The following is a 27,047-nucleotide window of genomic DNA, read 5'->3' as shown; positions in this document are numbered from 1 at the left end:
AAGAGTAAAAATATTTATCTCCATACTTTACACCGAACAAAAGGAAATTGGTATTGTAATCACTTAATCCAACTTTAGTCCACATTAGGGCTCCTCACAGCGGCACAAGGTCCTGCGGGCATGGGCACTGCCACGGTGTCAGTTGCCTGCCCGCACGGTGGACATGGCCATGGCAGGCTCTGCGGCCCCGCCCCTCCGTGGCCAACCTGCTGCTTCCATGACGTGCGGACTCCAGGTGTCCTTGCCGCTGCCAGCCAGGCCTGGGGTTGAGTCCTGCCATCTCTGGGAGGCCCTCCCACGTCCCACCCACCCTCACTTCTGGGGACTCCCCCTCCTTGACAAGGTTATCTCCCCGAGATCTTCCCTCTCATATTCTATTTTCTTTCCTTTTCTTTCACGATCTAAGGCCCCATCAAACCCAAAGCCCGAATTTTTTAGCCGCCTCAAACAGCCCAATCGAGGGCAGGAAAAGTGTCATTGCCAAACCCTCCAAAGAGGCAAGTACCAAATGTTTGGGCTCCATGTTCCCGGAGCTATAAAGAAGGAGAGGGCAAAAATACGTGTCCACTGCAAGGCCGTCCAAAGGCCCAGGCCTGCCAATCACAAACCTGTGAGTGGCCAACCCTCACACCTGTTTCCAAGGAACTACATGAACGCGTGTTCTCAGAAGGAGCCTGCGTTAGGTTCGTTTCACAGGTGGAACACTAAGACACAGAGAGATTAAGTCACTTGTCCATGGTCACCCAGCTGGGAAGCTGAACAGCCTGGATTTAGACTCCGGCATCCAAGCCTGTTGGGCCCGATGGGGCGGCAGGGACCCGAGCGGGGCTAGGGGTGGCTCTCTCTGGCCTGCCCCAGGTTGGCTGCTATGCCCACCCACTCGGGCAGGAAGGCCGCCTGGGGCTTAAAGATCATGCGGAATGGGGAGCCGGGCAGGGTGAAGTTGGCCAGGTAGACGGTGCTCCCCCCAGCGAGGTAGGCGGCCCAGATACCGAAGGTGCCCACAGTGATGACGGTGTGGTTACACTGCGTGAGGAGCGCGAAGTCCCTGGCCGGCGAGCCCTGCTGGCCGCTGCCCGCGAACACCACGTCCCGGTGGGAGCTGTTGATGTTCCTCCGGCACCAGGCCATGTCGTCGCTGGTGATCACGAAGAGCGGGCTGCGGTGGCGAGCGCGGAACCAGTCCAGGGCCTGCTGCAGGTAGCCCCGGTCGGCCAGCACACCCTTCCACACGGTGGGCATGACTCGGACATAGTCCCCCCGGCGCACGTGGACCCCCACGTAGGTGCTCGGCCGACTGCCATTCACCCGCAGACCCCGCAGGAAGTTCTGGGCCTCCTCACGCACGTGGGCGTGCAGGGTGAACTCCTGGAGGATCTCGGCGCGGAGGTGGTGGTAGAAGGTCCAGGAGCAGGGGTAGCCGGTGAGGCGCACGTACTCCCCCGGGATGTGGCGGTACTGCTCCTCCATCCAGTCGTTCAGGTGGTAGTTCTGCCAGGGGACGCTCCTGGCCGTGGCGTCGTGCAGGACTGGGAGTGTGATTCGGAAGATGGGGGCCAGCGTGCTGTGCATCTGGGGCGGGATGAAGGCGGCGCGCCCGTTCATCTTGGCCAGGGCGTACAGGGTGGCGTACTCCCCCATCTGGTTCCCCAGGCGGCCTATGGCGTTGATGGTGAACACGCCCCCCCTCGGCAGGTGTCTGGGGAACAAGACCACGTGACCTGCATAGGCCCAAGGGGCGGGCACCAGGGCCAGGCGCCGGTGGCAGTGGAAAACAGTGGACACCGCAAAGATGACAAAGAGGAAGCAGACGGTGGATGAGGAAGGGCAGGTGGCCCAGAATCTCGTGGCGGCTGCGGGGAGGAGAGATGACTTAATTCAACAGGGGTGGCTGGGCTGGCATGACTTCCTTCGTCACCCTCCAAACCAGCCACTCATGCACTCACTCAGCCCATCCGGAGCACAGACCCTGAACCCCTCTGACCTGGGTTTAAATCTCAGCTCCAGCCTTTATAAAGCTGTGTGACTTTAGTCAGGTTCCTGCCCCTCTCTGAATCCCAGTTTCCTTGCCTGTTAAAAGGTGTGACTGGGACTTCCCTGGCAGCTCAGTGGTTAAGACTCTGCCTTTCAAAGCAGGGGATGCAAGTCTGATCCCTGGTCAGGGAATTAAGACCCCACGTGCTACATGATGCGACCAAAAAAAAAAAAAGAGTGGAGGGGATGACGAAGTCGAACCATTCGAAAGTGCCAACATTCAGCCGCATGTTTTCCTACACAGTCCTTTCCTATGGTTCAACCTCACAGAACTACCTCAGTTATAAGACTTTTAGGACAGTGCTTAGCACACAGCAGGCACTCTGTAAGTCTTGGAAAATAAAGACTTCTGGAGTATTTATTGTATGTAAACCTGAGAGCCCACAATCTATTAAGGCTGCGTAACGCAGAGGTTCAGAGCACAGACTCTGAGGGCAGATAGCCCAGGTTCGCGTGCACACTCCACCTCCTGGTGGGCAGCCCGGAGCCTGTTCTTTAACTCCTGGAGCTCAGTTTTCTCCATAAAATGGGGTTAACCAAAGCGCCTGCATGAAGGATGTTTCTGGAAGGCTCCCTGCATGGTAAGTGTTCCCTGCTTCTGTCAGTGGACGTGGGGGATTCCAGCCGTCTACAGAGGCCTTGACGCCCTTGACCCTGACTCAGGGCGGGGCCTGTGATGGGCCTTGGCCAATCAAATATGGCGGAAGTGACGTTGCACCATTTCTATCTCTTTTTTTTTTTGACGGTGCCCTGCAGCTTCTGGGATCTTAGTTCCTTGACCAGGGATCAAACCTGTGCCCCCTGCAGTGGAAGTGCGGAGTCCTAACCTCTGGACCACGGGGGAAGACTCATAAAGAATGGACTTTTTGCGGGGGGAGGGTGCCATTTCTGGACCAGGACTTAACAGTCTGCTGGTTCCCACCTCCTGCTTCTGTAACATTCTCTCTCCCCGGCTGCCTCAAGCTGCCTGCTGCTAAGTCGCTTCAGTCGTGTCCGACTCTGTGCGACCCCATAGACGGTAGCCCACCAGGCTCCCCAGTCCCTGGGATTCTCCAGGCAAGAACACTGGAGTGGGTTGCTGCCAGGGTCCAGCCCCGGCTGATCCAGGGTATTCGAAGGGGAGACGGCGTTGGTGACTATTTAAATATTCATCAAAGATATAAAGAGTAATAGAATGAGGATAGCTCAGTAGGAAAATTCAGTGGAGAAAAGAGGCTGAGTAGCTTGGTTTACGCGGGAGACCAATAAAACTTCAAGACAAGAAGCTTGCACCACTTACGTAGGCCGCAGGCGTCCTTCTGTTCTCCCGAAGGAGAGGAGACACTGAGGCCTCCCCGGTCGGATCTTAGAAACCCAGGCATAATTAGTAAGCATGGCGGGTTCCGCGCTCCAGATGGAGACTCAGCCAGAGTTTGAGAGAGAGAGAGACATGGGGAGACCAGTATTTCGAGGAACTGATCCCAATTCTTTATTTCCCAGAGTCTGTTTTTATACACTGAGATGTTATACAAAAGTCACGTGGGGACAGCAGTCCTGACTTTTAAGTCAGGTGCTTCATACAAATGTATACAGAGGTCTTAGGGGTGTTACATCATCTTCTGGCCAGGGGGGCCTGCTGAGAATTTATGACCCTCTCCTTGTGACAGTGGTCAGTCAACCAGAACAGTTTTTTCTCCAAGGGTGATTATTCTTAAAACAGACGCCACCCAAATAAAGTTACATTCCTATAGGGTGAGGGTGTAGTGGGTTTTAGTTAAGGAAAGAATTTACTTAGCCTAAGGTCTAACATGATTAATATCAAAGGTTAATACTTATTTCTTCTATATATTCATTAATGTGTGTAAGGGCAGGGGATGTGGAGTCTTAGCAACAAACATTGGCTCAACAAATGAAAAACCCTTCACCAATACAATTTCTAATCAGCCCACTATACTTATACTAATGGTTTTCTAACTTTTCTAAGGAACCTGTTTTTAGAAGGTTTAAAGCATCTCGTGCCTCTCACAGTTGGGAGGCTGTGAGCAATCACATGTGGCCGGACAAGCCTGTCAAGCAGGCTAGAGAACCTTCAGAGGAGTTTGTAGGTTGAAATACTCCTATCACGCCCAGGAATTATTATTAACTGGAGCTCTAAGTTAACTCCTTCTCCGAAAGAGGTGGTGGGGGACAGCCCCCTGTAAAGTCAGAGGTGTAGGTGAGAGCACAAAGTAGCAAAGTAGGCAGGCTCTGGTTATGGGGGTAGATGCTTGAGAATTTCCAGGGGGACTCCTGAGGCTCCATCCTGCCTTTGCGTATGTCAAGCCTCCTTCCTCATGACCTTTGTCACGGGCGGAGTGCCTCATGCCGGCCCCCAACAGGTTGCCATTGCCTTCTCCAATGCATGCAAGTGAAAAGTGAAAGTGAAGTCGCTCAGTCGTGTCCGACTCTTTGCGACCCCATGGACAGCATGGACTTTTGACCCCATGGACCCATGGACTGCATGCAGCCTACCAGGCTTGCCTGGGATTTTCCAGGCAAGAGTACTGGAGTGGGTTCCAAGCTGCCTAGGTTTAGCTTTTATATTAGGTCTCTGATGAGCCCTTCTTTTTTGTAGGTAACCACTTTACTGAGATAATATTCCAATACCATACAGTTCCCCCATATAAAGTGTAAAATAGCTTTTAGTATATTCGCAGAGTTGGGCAAGCATCACAATTACTTTTAGAAAAATTTTATCACACCCAACTGAAACCCTGCACCCCTTAGCCATCCCCACCCCCAGTCTTCCCCTCCTCTCCACCTCCTGCCAGCTCATCTACTTTCTGCCTCAGTGGATTCACCTACTCTGCACATTGCATGTAAATGAATCACACATTAAGGGCCTCTTTGTGACTGGTTTCCTTCACTCTGTGTCATATTTCCCAGGCTTACCCATGTGGCAGCATGTGTTAGCATGTCACTAATTTCTGATGTTCCCCTCCATGGTTCTGTCTCCTTTTATTTATCAGTTCATCAGTTCCTAGACATCTGGGGTGTTTTCCTTCTGGGGTTATCAGGAATAACATTGCTATGAACATGCATGTCCAAATCCTTGTGTGGACCTAAGTTTTCATTTCCCTCAGGGATTTACCTGAGAGTAGAACAGCTGGGTCGTGTGGTAACTAACAATGTTTAACAGTTTCAGGAACTGCAGCCTGGTTTCCGAGCAGCTGCCTTATTTTCCATTCCCACCAGCAGCGTATGAGGGCTCTGATTTCTCCACATCCTTGCCAACACTCACCACTGTCTGTCTTTCTGACCACAGTGGTAGTGCCATGCTAGCTCACTGAAGCCTACACTTTTGAACTCACCCAGGCCCCTGGCAGTTCCTGCCCCGACTCCACGGCTGACTGGGCTCCATGAACCTCAGCTTCCCCACCCGTGTAGTGGGGTGGATGACCCCTTCTTCAGGGGTTGCTTCTTTTTCAGGCCATCGCTCCCCCGCTCTCCCCTGGGCTCCGAGAAGCAGTCTTCTCACAGTGCGTCTTCAGTGTGTCCTGACCCTCTATGTCCCCTTCCCTGCTCTGTTCCCTGACCAGCCATGCCTGGTTTCCCTGTGGCCAGGAGACCCCCAAGGCCCTACAGGAGCCCTGGATTGCATGGCCCTCACTCCTCCTCATCTGGCTTCCATCTAAACCCCTCCAGGCTCCCCATCTGTCCTTCCATCGGTCCCCTTAAATGTCAGGGCTCTGTGGGCCTCGCCTCCACTCTCCACCTCCTCTTCCTCCTATATTCCAGGGTCCCTCACTTTATTAATCTGACCCCTTTGGGAAATATGAACACTCTCAGGCCCTCCTCAAAGGTCTCCCATTCAGTGTGGGTTCCCAGTGAGGTCAGCTGGCTCTTACCACATGAAGACTAAGTATATGTCACGCTCCCTCCCCTGAGGTGTACAGGAAATGCCTTGCTCGCTGCTTTGATTTCTAAAAAGCCAATTAAATCTGTCCCTGAGCCCCTCTGCTCTCTGGGCTGGTGATAAGTGTGAAGTGAAGTGAAAGTCACTCAGTCGTGTCCAACTCTTTGCGACCCCATGAACTATACAGTCCATGGAATTCTCAAGGCCAGAATACTCGAGTGGGTAACCTATCTCCGGTGGAGCTTCCCAACCCAGGAATTGAATTGGGCTCTCCTGAATCACAGGCGGATTCTTTACCAGCTGAGTTATACTCTGTCCCAATCTGTACCACAGCCTGCCCATCTCGGGCCCCGCCTGGAGTCCTATTCTTTGGGGTGGTGGCGGAGGGGGGATGGTGGCGGGGAGCAGAGGAAGGACTTGAACCTCTGGTCAGCTCACCCACCTCAGTCAGAGCCTCAAGCAGGTTCCAAACCATCAGGCAAGCTGAGCAGGGATTGGAGCCAGGACTACTAGGGAGGAGAAACCAGCTCAGGACCAGGGTCACCTCCACCATGTGCGACCCATGCAGCTGCACAGGGCCCCTCCTCTGCTCCAGCCATCTAGAAATTCTCCATGACTGCTGGCAAGGCAGCCGGTTTTCATTTTGCCTTGGGTTCTGCCAATCACGTGACTCAGATGGTAAAGAATCTGCCTGTGATGCAGGAGACGCAGGTTTGATCCCTGGGTAGAGAAGATCCCCTGGAGAACGAAATGGCAACCGATTCTAGTATTCTTCCCTGAAGAATCCCATGGACAGAGGAGCCTGGCGGTCTAAAATCGATGGGGTCGCAAAGAGTCGGAGAGACTGAGCGACTAACACTGCTAGTCGGAGAGACTGAGCGACTAACACTGCTAATCAGGTAGGTAAGCACTCTGGCTGCTACGTCTTTGAGTCTCAAGGGCTCCCTCTCCTGTTCGCTCATCAGCCTACACAGCTGAAAAGCCACGGGAAATAGTCAATCAGAGCTGATGAAGCCCAGGGCTGGTTTTGCGGCTTACATTCCGGTCCACAGTTCCTTATCGACCACTTTTATGAAGATTGGAGGTGAACCCCAACCTGAGTTGAAATCATCTGGAGACAAAATTTTAACCAATGTGAGGCTATTCATAGACTTATTTTGCAGTGAGTGCCCACTTGTTCTGCTTGTAGAAACAATAACATTTGATATGGTGAAGTTGAACGGTTCTATGGAGACCTACCAGACCTTCTAGAACTAACACCCAAAAAATATGTCATTTTCAGTATAGAGGACTGGAATGCAAAAGTAGGAAGTCAAGAAACACTTGGAGTAACAGGCAAATTTGGCCTTGGAGTACAGAATGAAGCAAGGCAAAGTTTAATAGAGTTCTGCCAAGAGAACGCACTGGTCAGAGCAAACACCCTCTTCCAACAACACAAGAGATGACTCTATACATGGACATCACCAGATGGCCAATACCAAAATCAGATTGATTATATTCTTTGCAGCTAAAGATGGAGAAGCTCTATAAAGTCAGCAAAAACAAGACCAGGAGCTGACTGTGGCTCAGACCATGAACTCCTTATTGCCAAATTCAGACAAATTAAAGAAAGTGGGGAAAACCACGAGACCATTCAGGTATGACCTAAATCCAATCCCTAATGATTATACACTGGAAGTGAGAAATAGATTTAAGGGACTAGATCTGATACACAGAGTGCCTGATGAACTATGGACAGAGGTTCGTGACATTGTACAGGCGACAGGAATCAAGACCATCCTCAAGAAAAAGACATGCACAAAGGCAAAATGGCTGTCTGGGGAGGCCTTACAAATAGCTGAGCAAAGAAGAGAAGCGAAAGGCAAAGGAGAACAGGAAAGATATACCAATCTGAATGCAGAGTTCCAAAGTATAACAAGGAGAGATAAGAAAGCCTGCCTCCTTGATCGATGCAAAGAAATGGAGGAAAACAACAGAATGGGAAAGACTAGAGATCTCTTCAAGAAAATCAGAGATACCAAGGGAACATTTCAGGCAAAGATGGGTTCAATAAAGGACAGAAATGGTATGGACCTAACAGAAGCAGAAGACATTAAGAAGAGGTGGCAAGAATACACAGAACTATACAAAAAAGATCTTCACGACACAGATAATCACGATGGTGTGATCACTCACCTAGAGCCAGACATCCTGGAATGTGAAGTCAAGTGGGCCTAAGGAAGCATCACTACAAACAAAGCTAGTGGAGGTGATGGAATTCCAGTTGAGCTATTTGCAATCCGAAAAGATGATGCTGTGAAAGTGCTGCATTCAATATGCCAGCAATTTTGGAAACTCAGCAGTGGCCACAGAACTGGAAAAGGTCAGTTTTCATTCCAATCCCAAAGAAAGGCAATGCCAAAGAATGCTCAAACTACCGCACAATTGCACTCATCTCACACGCTAGTAAAGTAATGCTCAAAATTCTCCAAGCCAGGCTTCAACAAAACGTGAACTGTGAAATTCCAGATGTTCAAGCTGGTTTTAGAAAAGGCAGAGGAACCAGAGATCAAATTGCCAACATCCGCTGGATCATGGAAAAAGCAAGAGAGTTCCAGAAAAACATCTATTTCTGCTTTATTGACTATGCCAAAGCCTTTGACTATGTGGATCACAATAAACTGTGGAAAATTTTTAAAGAGAGATGGGAATACCAGACCACCTGACCTGCCTCTTGAAAAATCTGTATGCAGGTCAGGAAGCAACAGTTAGAACTGGAAATGAAACAACAGACTGGTTCCAAATAGGAAAAGGAGTATGTCAAGGCTGTTATGTTGTCACCCTGCTTATTTAATTTATATGCAGAGTACATCATGAGAAATGCTGGGCTGGAGGAACCACAAGCTGGAATCAAGATTGCTGGGAGAAATATCAATAACCTCAGATATGCAGATGACACCACACTTATGGCAGAAAGCAAAGAAAAACTAAAGAGCCTCTTAGTGAAAGAGGAGAGTGAAATAGTTGGTTTAAAGCTCAACATTCAGAAAACTAAGATCATGGCATCTGGTCCCATCACTTCATGGGAAATAGATGGGGAAACAGTGACAGATTTTATTTTGGGGGGCTCCAAAATCACTGCAGATGGTGACTGCAGCCATGAAATTAAAAGACGCTTACTCCTTGGAATAAAAGTTATGACCAATCTAGATAGCATATTCAAAAGCAGAGACATTACTTTGTCAACCAAGATCCATCTAATCAAGGCTATGGTTTTTCTAACAGTCATGTATAGATGTGAGAGTTGGACTATAAAGAAAGCTGAGTGCCAAAGAATTGATGCTTTTGAACTGTGGTGTTGGAGAAGACTCTTGAGAGTCCCTTGAACTGCTAGGAGATCCAACGAGTCCATCCTAAAGGAAATCAGACCTGAATATTCATTGGAAGGACTGATGTTGAAGCTGAAACTCCAATACCTTGGCCACTTGATGCAAAGAATTGACTTACTGGAAAAGACCCTGATGCTGGGAAAGATTGAGGGCAAGAGGAGAAGGGGACTATAGGATGAGATGGTTGGATGGCATCACCAACTCAATGGACATCAGTTTGAGTAAACCCCAGGAGTTGGTGATGGACAGGGAGGCCTGGCGTGCTGCAGTCCATGGGGTTGCAAAGAGTCGGACACGACTGAGCAACTGAACTGAACTGATGGGATGCTGCCCAGGCCCCACTGAGGGGTGTATAATATATAAGCTGCACATCCCATGGTGCTTTCAAAACAGTTTCTGCAGCACGTCTGGTGCACAGAGTTTCAGATATCAGACTGTAGGCTTATCTTCACTCATTGGGTCCTCATGATCTCCCAAGAGTAAGGTACATTTTTCTGCCGATTTAACATTAAAGGAAACTACGGCACAGAGAGGTTAAGAAACTTGCTTTGGGGTACACAGCTAGGAAAGAGGTGAAGTCTGGATTTGGAACCAGTGTGGCTCAGGAATCTGGGATCCTGATTACTGTCTTGGGTTTTTCTACTCTGCCCTGAGAAAGGGATACTCAGATGCACACTCTCAGTGCAGTTGTTGCTGAGTTGCTAAGTCGTGTCTGACTCTTTGTGACCTCACGGACTGTAGCCCACCAGGCTCCTCTGTCCATGGGATTTCCCAGGCAAGAATACTGGAGCGAGTTGCCATTTCCTTCTCCAGGGGATCTTCCCAACCAGGGATTGAACCTGTGTCTCCTGCATTGGCAGACAGATTTTTCACTGGCTCCTTTAGAGATGATCATCACCTCAGGAAGCTCAGGTTATTAAAAGCAAAAGTGAGAAAGCAGGCTTTCCTCTAGGGAACATTAGCTTAAGAAACTTCTAATTTCTGCACAAGTTAGCCTGCCCCTCACGCCGCCTGCCCTGGATCCCATATGTCCCCCTCTGATCTGGGGGTGTCTCTTTTTCTGGCAGCTAACCCCTCCTCACAGCTTACATTCAAATCCTATGTCCCCATCCTGCCTCCGCCGCTGTGCGGGTCACCCAGAACCAGAAGCACAGACTGCCTCGGCTGCGCCCTCCCGCCGGAACAGTGGGTCCCCAAACCCCACGAGCCCTCGCTGTGCCACAGTCAATGCACTCAAGGCCATAGTAGCAAATATGGTGCCCCATTGTCCCGAGATCCACGCCTTTCTCAGTGGGAAGTGATAAAAAATGTTATCTTTCTAGTCAAAACCATTAGGGTATGTAATACAGTTGAGGGCAACATTTGTACGAAAATTTCACCCGTGAAGTCTTGAGGCCTCATAGTGAACTGGTCATGGGGAAAGCTGCTTTGAGCTCTGAACCCCTGGGGGAGTCCCCGATTTCTCCCTCCAGCCGCTAGAACCACCGAGGTCCCAGGCATTCATTTCTCCCCTACCCCAACCCCACCAACTCAGAAAGCAGCCCAAGTCTTTGGGTTTCCAGGTGGCTGGTGTGACCCTTCAAAGGGCACTGACTTCTAGGGCTTGAAAGCGCCTGACCTTCATGCTCAGTTAACCCACAGCTGGCAGAAGGTTCCAGAGGGCAGGAGGGGCTGGAGTGGGGTCCCACCTCGGTGTGAGCGGCCCTGACACCGCCCCCCACCCTCAGCAGGTCTGCCCCTTCCTGATTGCAGCCACCACCACGTGGCAGGGCTGAGCCCCAGCCTGCCCGCCCTTAGGAGCGGTGGGGCAGGGGCTGGGTGTGAGTGGAGCGCGGACCCCAGACCCGGGAAGGCCATCTGGCCGCTGTCCCCTCCTACCTGTCTTGAGCTTCCTGGGCCAGCCTGCTCGGGGATGTCCAGCTGCGGGCCGCTGCGGGGCAACAGCTCTCACGTCCCACATCGTCCCGGGTGGTATGGCTGCCAGGGGTCCCTGCAGGGAGAGCATGGCTGCCTTGGCGAGGGGACTGGGGCGGGGTGGGGGGGCGGGGGTGGTGTTGGATTCTTAGGCTCTGCTCTGAGCTCCCGCCCAGAACCCCCACTAGCCCGGGGCCTGAGAACAGCCACTCCGCACTCACTCCCCGGAGCCCACGCTGGCCGCCAAGCTCCTGCGGGAGAGAACATGTGAGCAGCTAGCGGCAGAGGACAACCTCTTCCAGGGCACAGGTTTGGACGACGGCAGGGTGAAGGGTCGGGTGGGTGCCAAAGAAACCAGGGAAGAGGAGCCTGAGTCCCAGAGGGACCCCCCCACTGCCCAGGCGAAGGGCCTGACTCTGGATCTGGTGGGAACACAGCTAGTCTCTGCTCCTTGAATGGGGGGGTGGTCAGGGTGGGCTATAGTTCCCACAGTGGGTATGGACCAGGGGCCGGACATCTGGGCTCCCCAGTGGCAGGGGCTGGCTTCTCGATCCCCCAGGAACATCGGGGGACTCAGCCCGTTTGCCTGGCATACTAAGGCCATAAAGCAGGGCCCCTTGAATCACCCAGGCGAGAGAGGAGAGGTGGGAGATGGAGTGAGCGCCTTATAAGGCAGGTGCCAGGGGACCAGGGCAAATGCCCCGCGCCAGAGCTCAAAATGGCGCCAGGCTCCTCCTCAGGAGGGGTGGAGGCCATGGCAGTCATCTGGGGCGGGGGAGGTGGGGACCCTGGGGGCGGTGAAATCAGGCTGGGGAGGGATGTGACCCCACCGCACCCACTGGTGCCTCACAGACTCCCAGTGGGGGCCCATGCCCAGGTCCAGACTTACCCAGGGGCCTGGACTGTGGGGCCCAGAGGGGTTCAAAGCCCCTAGACCTGAGGGAGCTCTCCAACGGGGGCTGCCAGCCCTGGACGGGGAGGAGGAGCATTCCAGCACCAAGTCCTTCCCTGCCCGTGCCTTCCCAGGCCTGGACTTCCGGCTCCTGCAGATGCCCTGGCCTCTAGCCCTGCCCTGTCTGGCCCCTCTCTCCCCTCCCTTGGCACTCGCCACCCCCATCGTCTGTTCCCCCTTCTTCTCTGGGGACTTTACAGCTGGTGGGCAATGTGGGGGCTCTGATTCCTGGACCCTGAGGCCTAGGATGGCAGTGGGAGCCAGGTGGGCTGAGATTATCAGAAAGTCCTCAGAAATGTGAGCACACAGGGCCCTCCCATCCCAAGCGGGACACCAGGGCTTGACCTTCTCAGCCCCCCAGGCATTCCACACCAGCCTCCCAGCCCAGGCTTCCAGCCCCCAGGCATCCCCACCGGGGTCCCTAGCACGGTCCTCTGGGTTCTGCGTCTGGGTGAGAAAGGGTTAAGGGTGGGTGGAGGCTGGGGGTGGGTGGCAGGGAGGCTTGGTTGTTTGGTGATAATCCCCCTCCGTGCCCTGGGTGTGGAGAACGAGGTTAGGGCCCCATGTGGGAAAGGGGCCTCCCCTCTGATCCCCGATCCCCATGGACCTGCCTCCTGCTTCTGATCCCCCAGCCCAGCACCCCTGCTCTCCCCCCAGGTCAGGCCTGCTGCACTGCCCGCTCTCCTCCGGCTCTGCAGGTGTCTCCGAGGTCCCGGCCCCCAGGCTCCCCGGGACCCGCTCCCCCTACACCCTGTGGACTCCGGTTTCCCAGCCGCCATCTTTCTGGCCTCGTGGTCTCCCCTTGCATCCTCCTCGCCCCTCCTGCTTCCTCTCCCTGCCTGGCCCTTGCCCTGCACTGGCCTTGCCCCCTCTCCCTCCATCTGTCTGTCTGCGCCCCTATCTGCCCCTGTCTCTGTGGCTTTGTCACCGAGTGTTCCTCTGTCTGTAACTCCGTCTGCCCTGCCTTGCTCTCCCCCCTTATCCCCCTTGTCCTTGCTGGAAGTTTCCCCATCTGTCCCCCCGCCCCGCCCTCTCCCCAGGGCCCCCTGCCCCTCAACACTGACTGATAGCGCTGGGGTGTTAAGCTACGGATTAGTTCAGGCAAAATTCTCGATTTTGCTTGCGTTCTTTCCCCTTTGGCTTATGTAAACAGTAATTCTCCCCAGATGGAACTATTTTCCTCGCTCAGAAGCAGCCGGGAGAGGTCTGGGGCAGGGCCAGGGGTGGAATGCCAGGGTTCCTCAGGGAGCCTGGAGAGCGGGGTGGAGGCTGACCTCGGGGGGCAGCCCGAGGCCCCCAGCCTGGCCACTCCTCTCCTCTGCAGGTACTTGCCTCTGCTGGAACCATGCCCGTGACCTTTGCCCTCTGGCTCCTCCTGAGCCAGGCCAGCGCGGACCCATGTTACCACCCCGGGGGCCGCCCCCGCTTCTGCCTCCCACCCGTGACCCAGCTGGCTGGCATGGCCGCCTCCTGTCCCCAGGCCTGTGGCCCCTCCCCGGGCGTGGATCTCGGCCCACGGGCCCCCTGCAATGGCAGTCTGACCCTGGGCCTGGGGGGCCCTTTCCTCCTGTCGTCCGTCAGCCTGCGCTTCTGCACCCCAGGACCCCCAGCCCTGGTCCTGTCTGCCGCCTGGGCCACCGGAGGGCCCTGGAGGTCACTGTGGCGCAGGCCTGCCTGGCCGGGGGCGTTGGGAGGGCCCGAGAGGGTGATCTTCCGGGTCCCAGCGGGCCCGAAGGCCAGCGTGGTGGCCAGTCACCTCCGCCTGGAGCTCGGGGGCCGGGGAGGGCTGGCAGCCGCGGGCGTGAGAGGCCGCTGCCAGTGCCACGGCCACGCGGCCCGCTGCGCTGCCCGCGACCGGCCACCCCGCTGTCGCTGCCGCCACCACACCACCGGCCCGGGCTGTGAGAGCTGCCAGCCATCCCACCGCGACTGGCCCTGGCGGCCTGCCACGCCCCGGCACCCTCACCCCTGCCTGCGTAAGTCCGGGGCCCGCCCTGACCTGCCCTGACCCGGAGCCGGGCCCATGGTCCAGCAGCCAGGCAGTGTCCCTGAGGGCAGGAGGCTCTCTCCTACCCCAGAGCTACCTGCCCCTTGCTTCTCCCCCACACTGTCCTCTGGCAGCACCTCTCTTGGCTCCCCTGGCTTTCCCCCACCACCTCTGCTGCTTCCATGCCCACCGGGGGCTCCAGCCTCTTGGTGACACCTGATCACGGTGATGTGGAGAACACTTTCTGAGCCCCGCTCAGGGCCTGGCTTGTCGCAGGCGCTCAGGTGGTATTTAGTGAGAGGCTGGAGAAAAACAGGGCAGCTGGATGTTTTTGGACTCATCAAATCAACCATGGTGGGGGAAGCTTTTATTCATCAGACACATTTTTATCCAGCACCTACTATGTGCCGGGCAGGGATTGCATCAGGCCCATTTTACAGATGAGGAGACTGAGGCTAGAGCTGGGAAGTTCTGTGCGCAAGGACACGCAGTCAGCAGGTGGCAGGGCTGGAATGTGAGCTCAGGAGGATGAGCCCAAGGGTCCTGGCTTGTCCCGAACGTGCTGTCACACTAGATGTTCTAGGGCAGCAGATGGGCGCACAGCCTCAGGAGGCAGCCAGACTGCTTGGGTTCAAATCCCAGCTCACCAGCTTCCTGGCTGTGTGACCCCCAACTAGTGACCAAACCTCTCTGTGTCTCCATTTCCTCGCCTGTAAAGTGAGGAAAACAACAGTCTTTCCTCTACAGGCTGCAGTGGAAATTCAAATCACGGATATACATAAAGTCCTTAGGACCTAGCACGGAGGTCCTGTGTTGCTCTTTTTAAATGTTTCCCCAGTAATTCGAATAAGTGGTCAGGTTTGAGAGTCACTGCCTTTGAAATCTGATCAATGCCCCCCAGCAAAATGTACATGGTAGGTGGTCCTCCTGCGAGGAAGTAGATGTTGTAAATGTCATCTTATAGCAAAGGAGTCTGAGCTGCAAAAAGGAGGCGTCGCCTGCCCATGGAAAGAGTGAGACACTTCCACGCGGGGGTCTGACTCTGTAGCCCACTCTCTACACCCCGTGTGTTCATCAGTCCCCTTGGCTCACCCAGCTCCAGTCCAAAGCACCGCCTGTTTTAAAGATGAGAATGAAGGGCTTCGGGGACCCAGACTCACCTGGGGAACCCCAGGCAGTCTCTCTCCTGAGGGCGGTGGGGGGAAAGCTGGGAAAGGGGAACGGAATGGCGGCCTGAGGCGCCCTCACTTCATCCTGTTCCCAGCCTGCTCCTGCAACCAGCACGCGCGACGCTGCAGGTTCAACTCTGAGCTGTTCAGGCTGTCGGGCGGCCGGAGCGGGGGCGTTTGTGAGCGGTGCCGCCACCACACAGCCGGCCGGCACTGCCACTACTGCCAGCCAGGGTTCTGGAGGGACCCCGGCCAGCCCATCAGCAGCCGCAAGGCCTGCAGGGGTGAGTGCAGCCTGAAGCCCCGCCTAGAGGGAAAGGCAGCAGGCAGGTCTGTGGGAGGAGGGGCTGGGGGCCTGCCGGCGGAGGGGGCAGGGAATTCCAGCCTCCCCAGTCTTGGGGAGGAAGAGGCTGGGAGCCCGCACCCTACCTCCCCAGCTCCTCTCCTCACGCAGCCTGCCAGTGCCATCCAATTGGGGCGACAGGCGGTGCCTGCAACCAGACCAATGGGCAGTGCTCCTGCAAGTTAGGGGTCACTGGCCTGACCTGCAACCGCTGTGGTCCTGGCTACCAGCAGAGCCGCTCCCCCAGGATGCCCTGCCAGCGTGAGTCCTGGGGGCGGGGCCCCGAGTCCCAAGTGGGGTGGGAAGGAGATAGCCAGACCTCCAGGGGGCAAGATGGGTGAGGACCGGGTCCCTGGGAGACGGAAGCTAGAGACTGGACTCTGTGGCCTTGGGGAGGCGGAGACTGAAGTCCAGTCTCACCCTGTGGAGGAAGAGGCTAAGAGCCTGGATTCCTGGGTCTGAGAGAGGTCTTAAGACCGGGACTCCTGAGTCCAGAAAGTGGCGAGGGACCAGAACTCCAGGTCCTGGGGGAGAAAGGCAAAGTGTGCTTCCACTCTTGGGCTTCAAGGAAGCAGGATGCCCCCTGAGGGGTCTGGATGCCTGCTTTCCTTGGGGGCAGCGAGGTGCTGGTGGGAGGTGCTAAGAGGCCTTACCTCTTCTCTGCTCTCTCACAGGAATCCTAGAGGCGACAACCACCCTTGCTACAACCCCTCATGCTTACAGCTCGGGTAAGACAGGCTGGCCTACAAATCCCTGGTAGCAAGAAGGATCAGGGATGGGGTGATTGGGCCACCAGGAGGGGATCCAGGGGTGGTTCACTGAGCGCAGTCCCAAGGGTTCAGGCACCCCAGCTGTCCATCAAGATGGACTGTGGGGGATGGGCAGGGGCAGAATGCTGTAGCCCAGGCCTCAGGAGCCCGACCCTCCCCAGACCCTCAGTGTCAAAACTATTGCAATACTTCGGACACCAGGATACACATGAGCCTTCAGAGGTACTGCCAACAGGACTACAGTGAGTGCTGGGGAGAACAAGGGCCAGCAGGCGCACAGGGGCTCTGATCTGCCTCCAAGCAACTCTCTTCTTTGGCCTTCACTTTCCTCATCTTAAATGGGAAGGGGTGCTGAACTCTAAAGGGCCTGTCCTGATCTAGAACCTAAAGGGACAGCAGACAATGGGCGGAAGGGGGAGTGGGGAGGGTTACTCCCTACCTTCCTAGGTCTCCTTTCTCCCTACGTTCTTGGTCTTGCAGAGTTTCACAATCTTCTTCAGCCTGACATCCCTGAGTGGGGGAGGTGGCCTCCTGAGGATGGAAAGAGAAAGGCAAACTGGTTGAAAGGAGGGACCCTTGCGCTGTCTTGTCTGTCTCAGGTCCTCCACCCTCCTTCAGGGCTGTAGCCCCATTCCCACAGACTCCCCCACAGTTTCCTAATCCACCAGTCTACACCAGCCCCCTGAGTCCAGGGCCCATGACCTCAGCTGTCTTGGACACTCGAGTTCAGCCCAGCCCCAGTTACTCCCCTCAGTGGTACAGGATCCCAGACCTCCCCTCCCTGAGGCTCACCATCTGGCCACTAGTATCCTTGGAACTCCAAACGTGGAGGTTTCTGCCCCCCCGCCCCCCCCCCACCCGCCCCACCTCCCATGGGAATCTTCCAGCCCATAGACTCAGCTTGCCCACCAGAGGGCTGCTCCCAACAGATCTCATCTCATCCCCTTAGAGGGGACACTTCTCTGAATCACCACTAGTAAGACCTCAACCCTGGGCTTCCCAGGACTGACCTCCTTCTGGCCCCCAAATTAATTCTAGATGCAGATCCCTCCTAGGGCAATATCTCTGTTTTCCAGGGGCTCTGTGTGCTCCTAATACTTTCTGACTCTCTGGCATTAGAGACCTGCTGCTGCTGCTAAGTTGCCTCAGTCATGTCCGACTCTGTGCGACCCAATGGACGGCAGCCCACCAGGCTCCCCGTCCCTGGGATTCTCCAGGCAAGAGCACTGGAGTGGGTTGCCATTTTCTTCTCCAATGCATGAAAGTGAAAAGTGAAAGTGAAGTCGCTCAGTCGTGTCCGACCCTCAGCGACCCCATGGACTGCAGCCCTCCAGGCTCCCCCGTCCATGGGACTTTCCAGGCAAGAGCTCTGGAGTGGGGTGCCATTGCCTTCTCCGATTAGAGGCCTGGACCTGCCTTTTCTGCCTTGTTCCAGCCCCACCCACTGCAGGGTCCCGGGAGACCTCTAACCTTTAAGTCATTCCTATACCTGCTGTTTCTAATACGGTCTCAAAAGCATCCCTGGTGGTGCTTGCATATTTCCTGGTGGGCACCTGGGTTCCTGGCCCAAGCCTGACCTCCTCTCCAGAGAGACCGCCCACCCACCCCTCCCCTTCACAATCACAATCCTGGGACCCAACCTCACACTCCAAACGCCTCGCCCTCCTTGTTTTGACCCGTGTCCTCAGAAAGACCTCACTCCTCACAGCACTGGGCCTCTCACCCTCAAAGCTTCAAGGTCTCTGTTCTTCCTGATGCGATTCTGGAAGCCCACCCTTGCGTCCCAGGCCCCTCCCCACCAAGACTAACCTCACGGGGCCCTCAGGCTACCCCCGGCCCAGGCCTGACCTCTCCCCTTTCGGCAGTGCTCCACGCGCAGGTGCTGGCGTCCGAGGCCGCGGACACGACATGGCAGCGGCTGGCCGTGCGCGTGCTGGCCGTGTACAAGCAGGGAGCACAGCCCGTGCGCCGTGGCAGCCAGGCCGCCTGGGTGCCCCGCGCCGATCTGACCTGCGGATGCTTGCGCCTGCGCCCCGCCAGCCACTACCTGCTGCTGGGCAGAACGGCTGGCGGCCCAGATCCTACACGCCTCGTCCTCGACCGCCACGGCCTCGCGCTGCCCTGGAGGCCGCGCTGGGCCCGGCCGCTGCGGCGGCTGCAGCAGGAAGAGCGCGCCGGGGGGTGCCGCACCTTGCGGCCTTCGACCCTGAGCCCCGAACCCAGGCTCTAGAGCCGAAGCCCCGCTGCCTCGAATGCCATCGAAGGAGCTAGAAGCAACCACAGGAGGCGCCTTTTACCTCGACGCTGAGGCGTCTCTCAGCGAGCCAATCAGACGCCGCGGAGCACCAGACGTCACTGGCATGCGCCAGCACCCAGGAGTCAGGAAGGCCTTAACTAAAGGCCCTAGAACTCTAGGTCTCTGGCTCGGACACTTGACCTTTGCCTTGTGGAGCAAGTCCCCTCAATAAAGTCTCAACTCTTGAGGAATCTTGGCTCCAGACCCCTGATCTGTGCTGGGAGAGTCTAGGAGGGGCAAATAAAGACGGCCATGAGGAAAGTCGTGAAACCAAACATGGCTATAGAGGCTAGTCAGAGTTGTGTTGCTTAACCATTGGCTAAAGCCAGTGGAAGGGAGGGTGGCTAGAAAAGGCGGGAAACACACCTGAGGAAAGCACAGCAGTGTCGGATTTCCAGAAAGTTCCAAGTTAAGAAACATTTGATTCCTAATGGCCCCAGGATGGTCTTAGAAAATAATAGAACTTTGAGTGACTATCTGAAGAGGGTTCTGTTGGGTCCACCCGGTCTTGAACCAGAGGCTAAACCCTTTCCTGAGGGAATAGCCAGTTGGGAGCCACAGAGCAGTCTGATTTCATTTGGTGCTAAGCAGAATTGGATTCCACCCAGCAGTTGGGTACCTACAGACCAGAGTGTTTGTTGCTCAGTCATGCTGACTCTTTGTGAGCCTATGTATTGTAGCTTGCCAGGCTCCTCTGTCCATGGGAGTCTCCAGGCAAGAATACTGGAGTGGGTAGCCATTCCCTTCTTCAGGGGATCTTTCCCACCCAGGGATCAAACCTGGGCCTCCCATATTGCAGGCAGATTCTTTACCGATCTGAGCTGCCAGGGAAGCCCTAACAGGCCAGAGGGGTGGGGTTAAAAAAGGTAGGAAGTAGTAAGTACTATGGAATGGAAGGTCATGGGACTTAGGATTTTTCACGTCACCTTGGCCTCTGAACCCACAATGAAGAGCAGAATTTCAAATTTGAGTGACCTTTGTAGGAGAGACAGTGAGTACTTTGAGGGAATCTCAAAGAGATATGACTTAGGGTTCACTGGGGCCTAGAATGGAGAAGGAAATGGCACCCCACTCCAGTACTCTCGTCTGGAAAGTCCCATGGGTGGAGGAGCCTGGTGGGCTGCAATCCGTGGGGTTGCAAAGAGTCAGACACGACTGAGCGACTTCACTTTCACTTTTCACTTTCATGCATTGGAGAAGGAAATGGCAACCCACTCCAGTGTTCTTGCCTGGAGAATCCCAGGGACGGGGGAGCCTGGTGGGCTGCTGTCTATGGGGTCGCACAGAGTCAGACACGACTGAAGTGACTTAGCAGCAGCAGCAGCAGGGGCCTAGAAAGCAACCTCTTCTTTCCCTGAGAGAAAAAGCAGGCCTGAGCCAATGAGGAGTCTGGTTGCACCATGATGTCATTGGGTGCTAGGCAGAGAGAACAGGCTCTCCCGCCAGTGTTCTGAGTATACCCCTAAGGAGGCTGAAAAAGGCAGAAAATAGCCTGCAGGAGGTGACTGTTAGACCCCCAAGCTACCAATATAATCCTGTATATGGGGAGGCTTGCCTTTGGCCTCCAGTAGGGCCCTGGCTGTGGGCATATCTGAAGCAGGAGTTGGGAATCTTTAAGGGGTTTTATAGGGCTACCCAGATGGCACTAGTGGTAAAGAACCCACCTACCAATGCAGAAGACATAAAAGACGAGGATTCAGTTCCTGGTTCAGGATGATTCCCTGGAGGAGGCATGGCCACCCACTCCAGTTCTTGCTTGGAGAATCACATGGACAGAGGAGCCTGGCAGTCTGCAGTCCACAGGGTTGCAAAGAGTCAGATACGACTGAGCAACTTAGCATGTCAGAGGGTTTTCTAAGTAAGAAGAGTTCTCTGTTTCAGAGATCGCTGGATGCCTTATCTTGCTCTCTCCATCCTTTTCTGAAGAAATTGAGGCTCTCAGAGAGACCACCTTGAAATGGGGGCAAGGATTGAAACCCACATGTGTTCGGTTTGGCTGGAATCCTTAACCACATCTTCTATAAAGAAACTGAACGAGAGAGGCTGGGAATCTTAACAAACATCACACAGCAAGTAGCCAGTATTCAGACTTAGTTCTCTGAGCTACCCAGTCAGTAGCCACTGCCACGTTGGTACTTGGTGGCTAACATATCAGACAGCGCAGATAAAGAACATGTCCACTATCACAGAAACTTCTATAGGATGGCATTGCTCTATAGGTGATTTTCATGAAACTCATGGACTCTGGAGCCAGACTGCCTAGGTTCAAATCCCTCTCTGTCCCCTAAGTTTTCCCATCTGTAAAATGGGAGTGGTGATGATGATGATAATAGGAAATAACCCACAGGGCATATTATGAAGATTAAATTAATTAACATGTGTATGTAGGGCTACCCCAATGGCTCAGTGGTTAAGAATCTGCCTGTAATACAGGAGACACAGGAGATGTGGGTTCGATCCCTGGGTTGGGAAGATCCTCTGGAGAAGGAAATGGCAACCCACTCCAGTATTCTTGCCTGGAGAATTCTGTGGACAGAGGAGCCTGACAGGCTACAGTCCATGGGGTCACAGAGTCAGACACAAATGAAGTGACTGAGCATGCATGAACATGTAGGGACTTCCCTGGTGGTCCAGTGGCTAAGACTCCGAGTTCCCAATGCAGGTGGCCTGGGTTTGACCCCCGGCCAGGGAACTAGATCCCACATGCCACAACTCAAGATCTCTCATGCCACAACCAAGATCGAAGAGCTCGAGTTCTGCAACTAAGACCTGGAGCAGCCAAATAAATAAATAAATACTTAATTTTTAAAAAGATGTGTATGTAATGAGCTTAAAATAGTGTCTGCACAGAGTAAGAGCTTTTGGAGTTTGTTTTCATGATTTAAACACCTGGTGGCCAGACATTCCCCAGGAGAGGTGAACCCAGAAGGTGAGATCACAGGTCAGGAGGATTTTTGCTGGGCTCCCCTGGGGAGTGGGAGTTGAGAGTTGGGGCAGGAAGGGCTGTGGGAACCACCCAGGCTCAGAGTCCTGTCCTGGCTGCCTCCCACCCAGGGGCCGGGGAGGTAGGAGATGAAAGTGAGGAACAGGGCGAGCCCCATATGTTCCTTATGACCCAAACTTTGTTCCCAGCGCCCAAGACGAATAGGCGTGAAATCCACATCTGGGCCCCACCTCCAGCCCGACCATTCCCTCCCGCCTCTGGGCGCTGAGCCCAGTCTGTCTTGTTGCTATAATGAGGGCAGCACAGGTGGCTTCCAGAACTCAGAAGAGGCCCCTGCCGTCCACAGCATCATTGTTGGCTTCCTAGAAGAGCAGACTCCTAAAATGCGTGTGAGCTGAGGACGAGTTTGCCCAGCAGAAGAGGTAGAAAGGCCAAGTTAGAAGTTACAGTTGTAATGGCTAGCACTCTGGGCTCTGAATCCAGTGACCTGGGTTCAAATCTCAGTGGAACCTGCATTCCTTGCTTCTTCCATGGACAGAGGAGCCTGGCGGGCTATAGTCCATGGGGTTGCAAAGGATCAGACATGACTGAGCGGCTACACTTTCACAGTTTCAGGAAGTCGCAGTTGGTGCAAAGGTCCAGAAGCCAGAGGGCCCGGTATGGTCAGAGAAGAGATCTGAGGCTGGAATAAGCAGTAACCAGGACTATGGGGCCTCTAAGACCAGACTGAGGGCCTGAGTTTTTTCCCCAGGGGCACTGGAGAGCCGTGGGAGATTTATGAGCAGAGGAGGGGTGGGGTCAGCCCTGTATGAGCAACAAACGATATGGACAATTGTAGAGGTGGCTCGGTTCACTGGGTGAGCCCAGAGAAGGCCTTGAACCCAGACTGCAAGTTGGGTTCTCAGAGGAAGTGACATCAGAGGTAGGTCTTGAAGGACAGAGGAAGGAATTGGTCATGACTAGAAAGGCGGAGAGTCAGGGAATTTGTCCAGGGGTACTGGGGAGATACGGGATGGCTGTGACTTGAGGAGAGGCAAGGTCACCTCTGGACGTAGAAGACTCCTCTGGGATCCCTAGAGGGTAGACTGGAGGGGGAGGGAGACTGGGGGTGGGTGGAGGGGTTGGAGAGAAGATCCTGGTGGGAAGAGATGCGTTCTGAGCCAGGGCTGGGTTTATAGGACAGAAAGAGGGTCAGAAAAATGTCACCTACACTGGGAAGACTTCCTCTTACCCCCATATAAGAAGAAATTTCTCTTAGCCATTTTGTTCTTTTTTTAATCAATTAGTTAATTACTTTGACTGGGCCAGGCCTGAGTTGTGGCCTGCAAACTCTTAGTTGCCGTGTGTAGGATCTGCATGCATGCACTGGGGGTTCAAAGTCTCAGCCACTGGCCCACCAGGGACGTCCCCTCTGCCTCTGTCTTCACAATGCTATGGCCTCTGTCTAAAATCCCCCTCTGCCTTTCTTTTCTCCTTCTTCTTTTGAAATTGAAATGTAGTTGATTTACAATATTGTGCTAGTTTCAACTGTGCACAAAATGATTCTGTTTTGAGGGCAGGAAAAGGGGGTGATAGAGGGTGAGATGATGGTTGGAGGGTATCACCAACTCATGGCATGGACACGAGTTTAAGCAAACTCTGGCAGATAGTGACGGACAGGGAAGCCTGGTGTGCTGCAGTCCATGGAATGGCAAAGAGTCGGACACGACTGAGCAACTGAACAACTACATATATATATGTATATGTATATATATACTTCTTCCCGATTCTTTTCCATTATAGTTTATCAGAAGATATTGAATAGGGACTTCCCTGGTGGTCCAGTGGTTAGGACTCTGCACTTCCAATGCAAAGGACATGGGTTCAGTCCCTAGTCCAGGAACCGGGATCCTACATGCCTTGCAGCCCAACCAAGAAAAAAATATATATATATTGAATATAGTTCCCTGTCCTATACAGTAGATCCCTGTTGTTTATCTATGTCTTTATTTTAAAAGAACATATGTAATTGGATTTAGGGTTCACCCAGATAACATGGGATGATCTGATCTCAAGATCACCATCTTAGTTACAACTGCAAAGACCCTTTTGCCAAATAAGGTCCTATTTACAGGTTTCAGGGAGATGTGTCTCTTTTGGGGGGGATGGGGGGCACCAGTCAACCCACGACATCTTGGGTGAGTCACTTTCCTCTCTGAGCCTCAGGGGTTCTAACTGTATAATGGGGTGGGCTAATACCAACCCCCACCTCAAGGGGCAACTTTGAGGGTTAACAAAACCTAAGGAGTGTATGGTCCAGCTCCAGTGTCTAGGAAACCCTCAGTCAGAGTGGCTGCCATTTCTTGCTGATTGATTTTTTCCATCAGAGCTGGGTTCTTCTGCCAGTCTCTTCCTGCCACTTCCCCGTTTCTCTGCACATATGTCTCGGTCATAATTTCCCCATCGTTCTTTGTTTCCTGCCTGTGTCATTTGGGGCAAGTCACTAATGCCCTTGGAGGCTTGGTTTCCTCATCTGTCAAATGGGATAATAACTTCCTCCTTTTCTTTTCTTTTTTTTTAACTTCCTCCTTTTCATGAAGAGACTGTGATGATTACACGAGCGAGTCCTTAGAAAGTGCTCAGAACTTTGCCTGGTTCTTTAGCAGGTAAAGCAGGTGCTTTACCTGCTAGCTGCTGCCACTGTAATTATTATTATTATCATCGTTATTATTATTACTACTACTGCTTTGGTTTCCTTTATCTTGCCTCTGTCTTCCCCTTCTCAACACATTCCTGCCTTTCTGAATAAGGCAACCTCTAAGCCTTGAGGGTCATTGAAAGTCTGTCTCTCTCCCTTGCTGTCTCTCTTCCTCTCCCCACTTATGATGAGTTTATTTTACTTTATTTTTTATTTTTTGGGCCATGACATGTGGCATGCAGGATCTTAGTTCCCCAATCGGGGATCAAACCCACAGCTCCTGCAGTGGAAGCACAGTCTTAACCACTGGACTGCTAGGGAAGTCCCTCTGTGATGGTTTTGAAGGAAGCCCACATTCTTTGATATCCCTATGTTCAAGAGGAGGAGGTCAATCTCTTTCTCTTTGTTTTCCTAAGGTTTTATTTATTTTGGCTGCACTGGGTCTTTGTTTAGGACCCAGTGCAGCCAAAATAAATAACATTTTAGGGGGAAAAAAAAAAGGATCAATCCCTTTCCCTTTGAACGTGGGCTAGACTGAGCAGCTCACCTCCAGTGAATACACATCCGAGGCTTCCCTAGCGGCTCAGGCAGTAAAGAATCTGCCTGCAATGCAGGAGACTTGAGTTCGATTCCTGGGTTGGGAAGATCCCCTGGAGAAGGGAACAGCTACCCACTCCAGTATTCTGGCCTGGAGAATCCCATGGACTGTACAGTTCATGGGATCACAAAGAGTCAGACACGACTGAGGGACTTTCACTTTCAATGAATAGAATAAGGAAGTGATGGTGCTAGGAATTACCTGGTGGTCCAGTGGTTAGGACTCATCGCTTTCACTGCTGGGGCCTGGGTTCCGTACCTGGTCAGGGAACTGGGATCCTGCAGGCTAAGCAGCATGGCCAACACACAAATAAAAGTGTGTGACTTTGGACATAGGTTATATAAGACACTGCTGTCTCTCCAGTCACTCACTCTGAAGGGGAGCCAGTAGTCATGTTGTGCCCCAAGCAGTCCTATGGAGAGGCTCATGTGCTGAGTGTTAGTATTCACAAGGGGCTCATAGCGTATAATTAAAATATTGCCACTGTGACTTCATCTCTTGTTTTTCAGGTCACCACAAAGGGCCATATTTTAACTATATGCTATATATATATATATATATATATATGTGTATATATATGGGCTTCCATTGTGGGTAAAGAATCCGCCTGCAATACGGGAAACCTGGGTTTGATCCCTGGGTTGGGAAGATCCCCTGGAGAAGGGAACAGCTACCCACTACAGTATTCTGGCCTGGAGAATTCCATGGGCTGTACAGTCCATGGGGTCGAAAAGAGTCGGACATGACTGAGCGACTTTCACCCACACGAGCCCCTTGTGGACCCTAACATTGAGCAGCTGAGGCCTCTTGCCAAGGGCCGTGTAGGTGAGCTTGAAGGTAATCTTCCAGCCCCAGTCAAGAGTTTAGATGACTGCAGCCCTGGCCGATAGCCTATTGCCCCTTCATGAGAGACTGAGTTCTCTGTTGTTATCAGAGCCAGATCCACCCAACTAAACTGCTCCACGGTTCCCACCCCTCAGAAACTGTGAGACAATAAATATGTGTAGCTCTAGGCCACAGAGTTTCAGGGTAATCTGTCATGTGACAACAGATCATGAATATACCTTCCTTTCTTGTTTTCTCGGTGTCTCTCTCCACTTCCGGCTGTCCCAGGCATGTCTGTCTCTCTCCATCCCAGTCCTTGCATGTCCATTTCCAATTCTCTGTCTCTGAATGCCTCTGTCTTTTTCAACCCTCTTTAGTCTTATCCTTCATGTCAGTTGATCCGTTTCTGGGTCTCTCCCCCTACCTGGGTCTCTATCTCTGTCGATACCTCTTCCTCTACATGAGGGTCTCTCTTTACAGATAGATGTGCGCGGGTGTCTGCCTCTTTCTCTCTGTCCTCGCCTCTCTCTGCTGCTTTCTCTAGGCGTGTGTTTCTATGTCTGTCTTCAGATCTCCTTTTCTGTTTCTGTCTCTCCCTGAACACCTCCTGCCTGGCGTCTTGCTCTTCCATCTCGAACCTGCTGTTTGAGGCACGTGCGTGCACTCTCTCTCTCTGTGGGTCTCTGCTTCTATCTCTAAGTTTGTGTGTCTATGTCTTTCTTTCTGTGTATCTCTTTCTCTGCCTCCATCTGTATCTGTCTCATTTTGTATTTTTTTCCCCAGCCATTTGCGGGGCGGTGGGGGGCGGCGGCGGGGAGATCTCTCTATCTCTGCCTCCTCTATGTGTGTATCAGTTTCTGGATCTCTTTCATTCAAGGTATGGAAGTCTGTCTGTCTCTCCTGCCACCATCTCCCCCTGCCCAAACCCGCAGCCGCCCCACCCTGCCCTCTCTTCTCTACCCTGCATCTCCCTCCACCCTGTCTCTTCGTACTGATCTGAGGCTCGCCTTCCCTTCCCCAGCCTCCACAGTTCCCTGACCTCACCTCTGTTCTCTCTTCTCTGCCTTCCTGGCTACCTCCTGCCTGGCTCTCTCTCCAAGTCTCTGCTTCCCTCTCCTGGTCAGCCGCCCACACCGCACTCAAGTCTCCCAGGGGATCCCCTAGCCGAGTTAAGGGAGCCCCTGGCGGAGGCCCGAGTGATGCACTGGGCGGGGGGCTGCAGGCAGTGATGCAGGCTCCAATCTGGGTCCCCGTGAGCTGAGGGAACCCCTGATCCACTGGGGCCAGCGGCTCTCG

The 27,047-nt window shown here is 53.7% G+C and overlaps 2 protein-coding genes across 5 annotated transcripts; one reads left to right on the top strand and one right to left on the bottom strand.

Annotated features, from left to right (window-relative positions):
* On the bottom strand, positions 1 to 27,041 carry LOC133230878 (galactoside 2-alpha-L-fucosyltransferase SEC1). 3 transcript variants are annotated; one of them, XM_061388900.1, is made up of 4 exons: positions 25,991 to 27,041; positions 16,851 to 16,942; positions 11,155 to 11,266; positions 1 to 1,853 (listed from the first exon to the last, which is right to left on the bottom strand). In XM_061388900.1, the coding sequence occupies exons 3-4, from the start codon at positions 11,234 to 11,236 to the stop codon at positions 829 to 831; spliced, it is 1,107 nt and encodes a 368-aa protein (XP_061244884.1). In that variant the 5' UTR covers positions 11,237 to 11,266; positions 16,851 to 16,942; positions 25,991 to 27,041; the 3' UTR covers positions 1 to 828. The 3 variants fall into 3 exon arrangements, with proteins under 3 accessions (XP_061244884.1, XP_061244883.1, XP_061244882.1); XM_061388899.1 differs by lacking the exon at positions 25,991 to 27,041 and adding an exon at positions 18,459 to 18,542; XM_061388898.1 differs by lacking the exons at positions 16,851 to 16,942; positions 25,991 to 27,041 and adding an exon at positions 12,080 to 13,174.
* NTN5 (netrin 5) lies at positions 13,409 to 18,898 on the top strand. Of its 2 annotated transcripts, XM_061388892.1 has the most exons (6): positions 13,409 to 14,118; positions 15,394 to 15,582; positions 15,753 to 15,902; positions 16,316 to 16,369; positions 16,573 to 16,653; positions 18,277 to 18,898. In XM_061388892.1, the coding sequence occupies exons 1-6, from the start codon at positions 13,488 to 13,490 to the stop codon at positions 18,639 to 18,641; spliced, it is 1,470 nt and encodes a 489-aa protein (XP_061244876.1). In that variant the 5' UTR covers positions 13,409 to 13,487; the 3' UTR covers positions 18,642 to 18,898. The 2 variants fall into 2 exon arrangements, with proteins under 2 accessions (XP_061244876.1, XP_061244877.1); XM_061388893.1 differs by lacking the exon at positions 16,573 to 16,653.
* Positions 27,042 to 27,047: the final 6 nt, after the last annotated feature.

This window comes from Bos javanicus, chromosome 18 (assembly GCF_032452875.1).
Source record: "Bos javanicus breed banteng chromosome 18, ARS-OSU_banteng_1.0, whole genome shotgun sequence".
Taxonomy (NCBI): Eukaryota; Metazoa; Chordata; class Mammalia; order Artiodactyla; family Bovidae; genus Bos; species Bos javanicus.
Note: the sequence above shows the minus strand (reverse complement) of the source record. Positions and strands in the feature narration are given on the sequence as shown.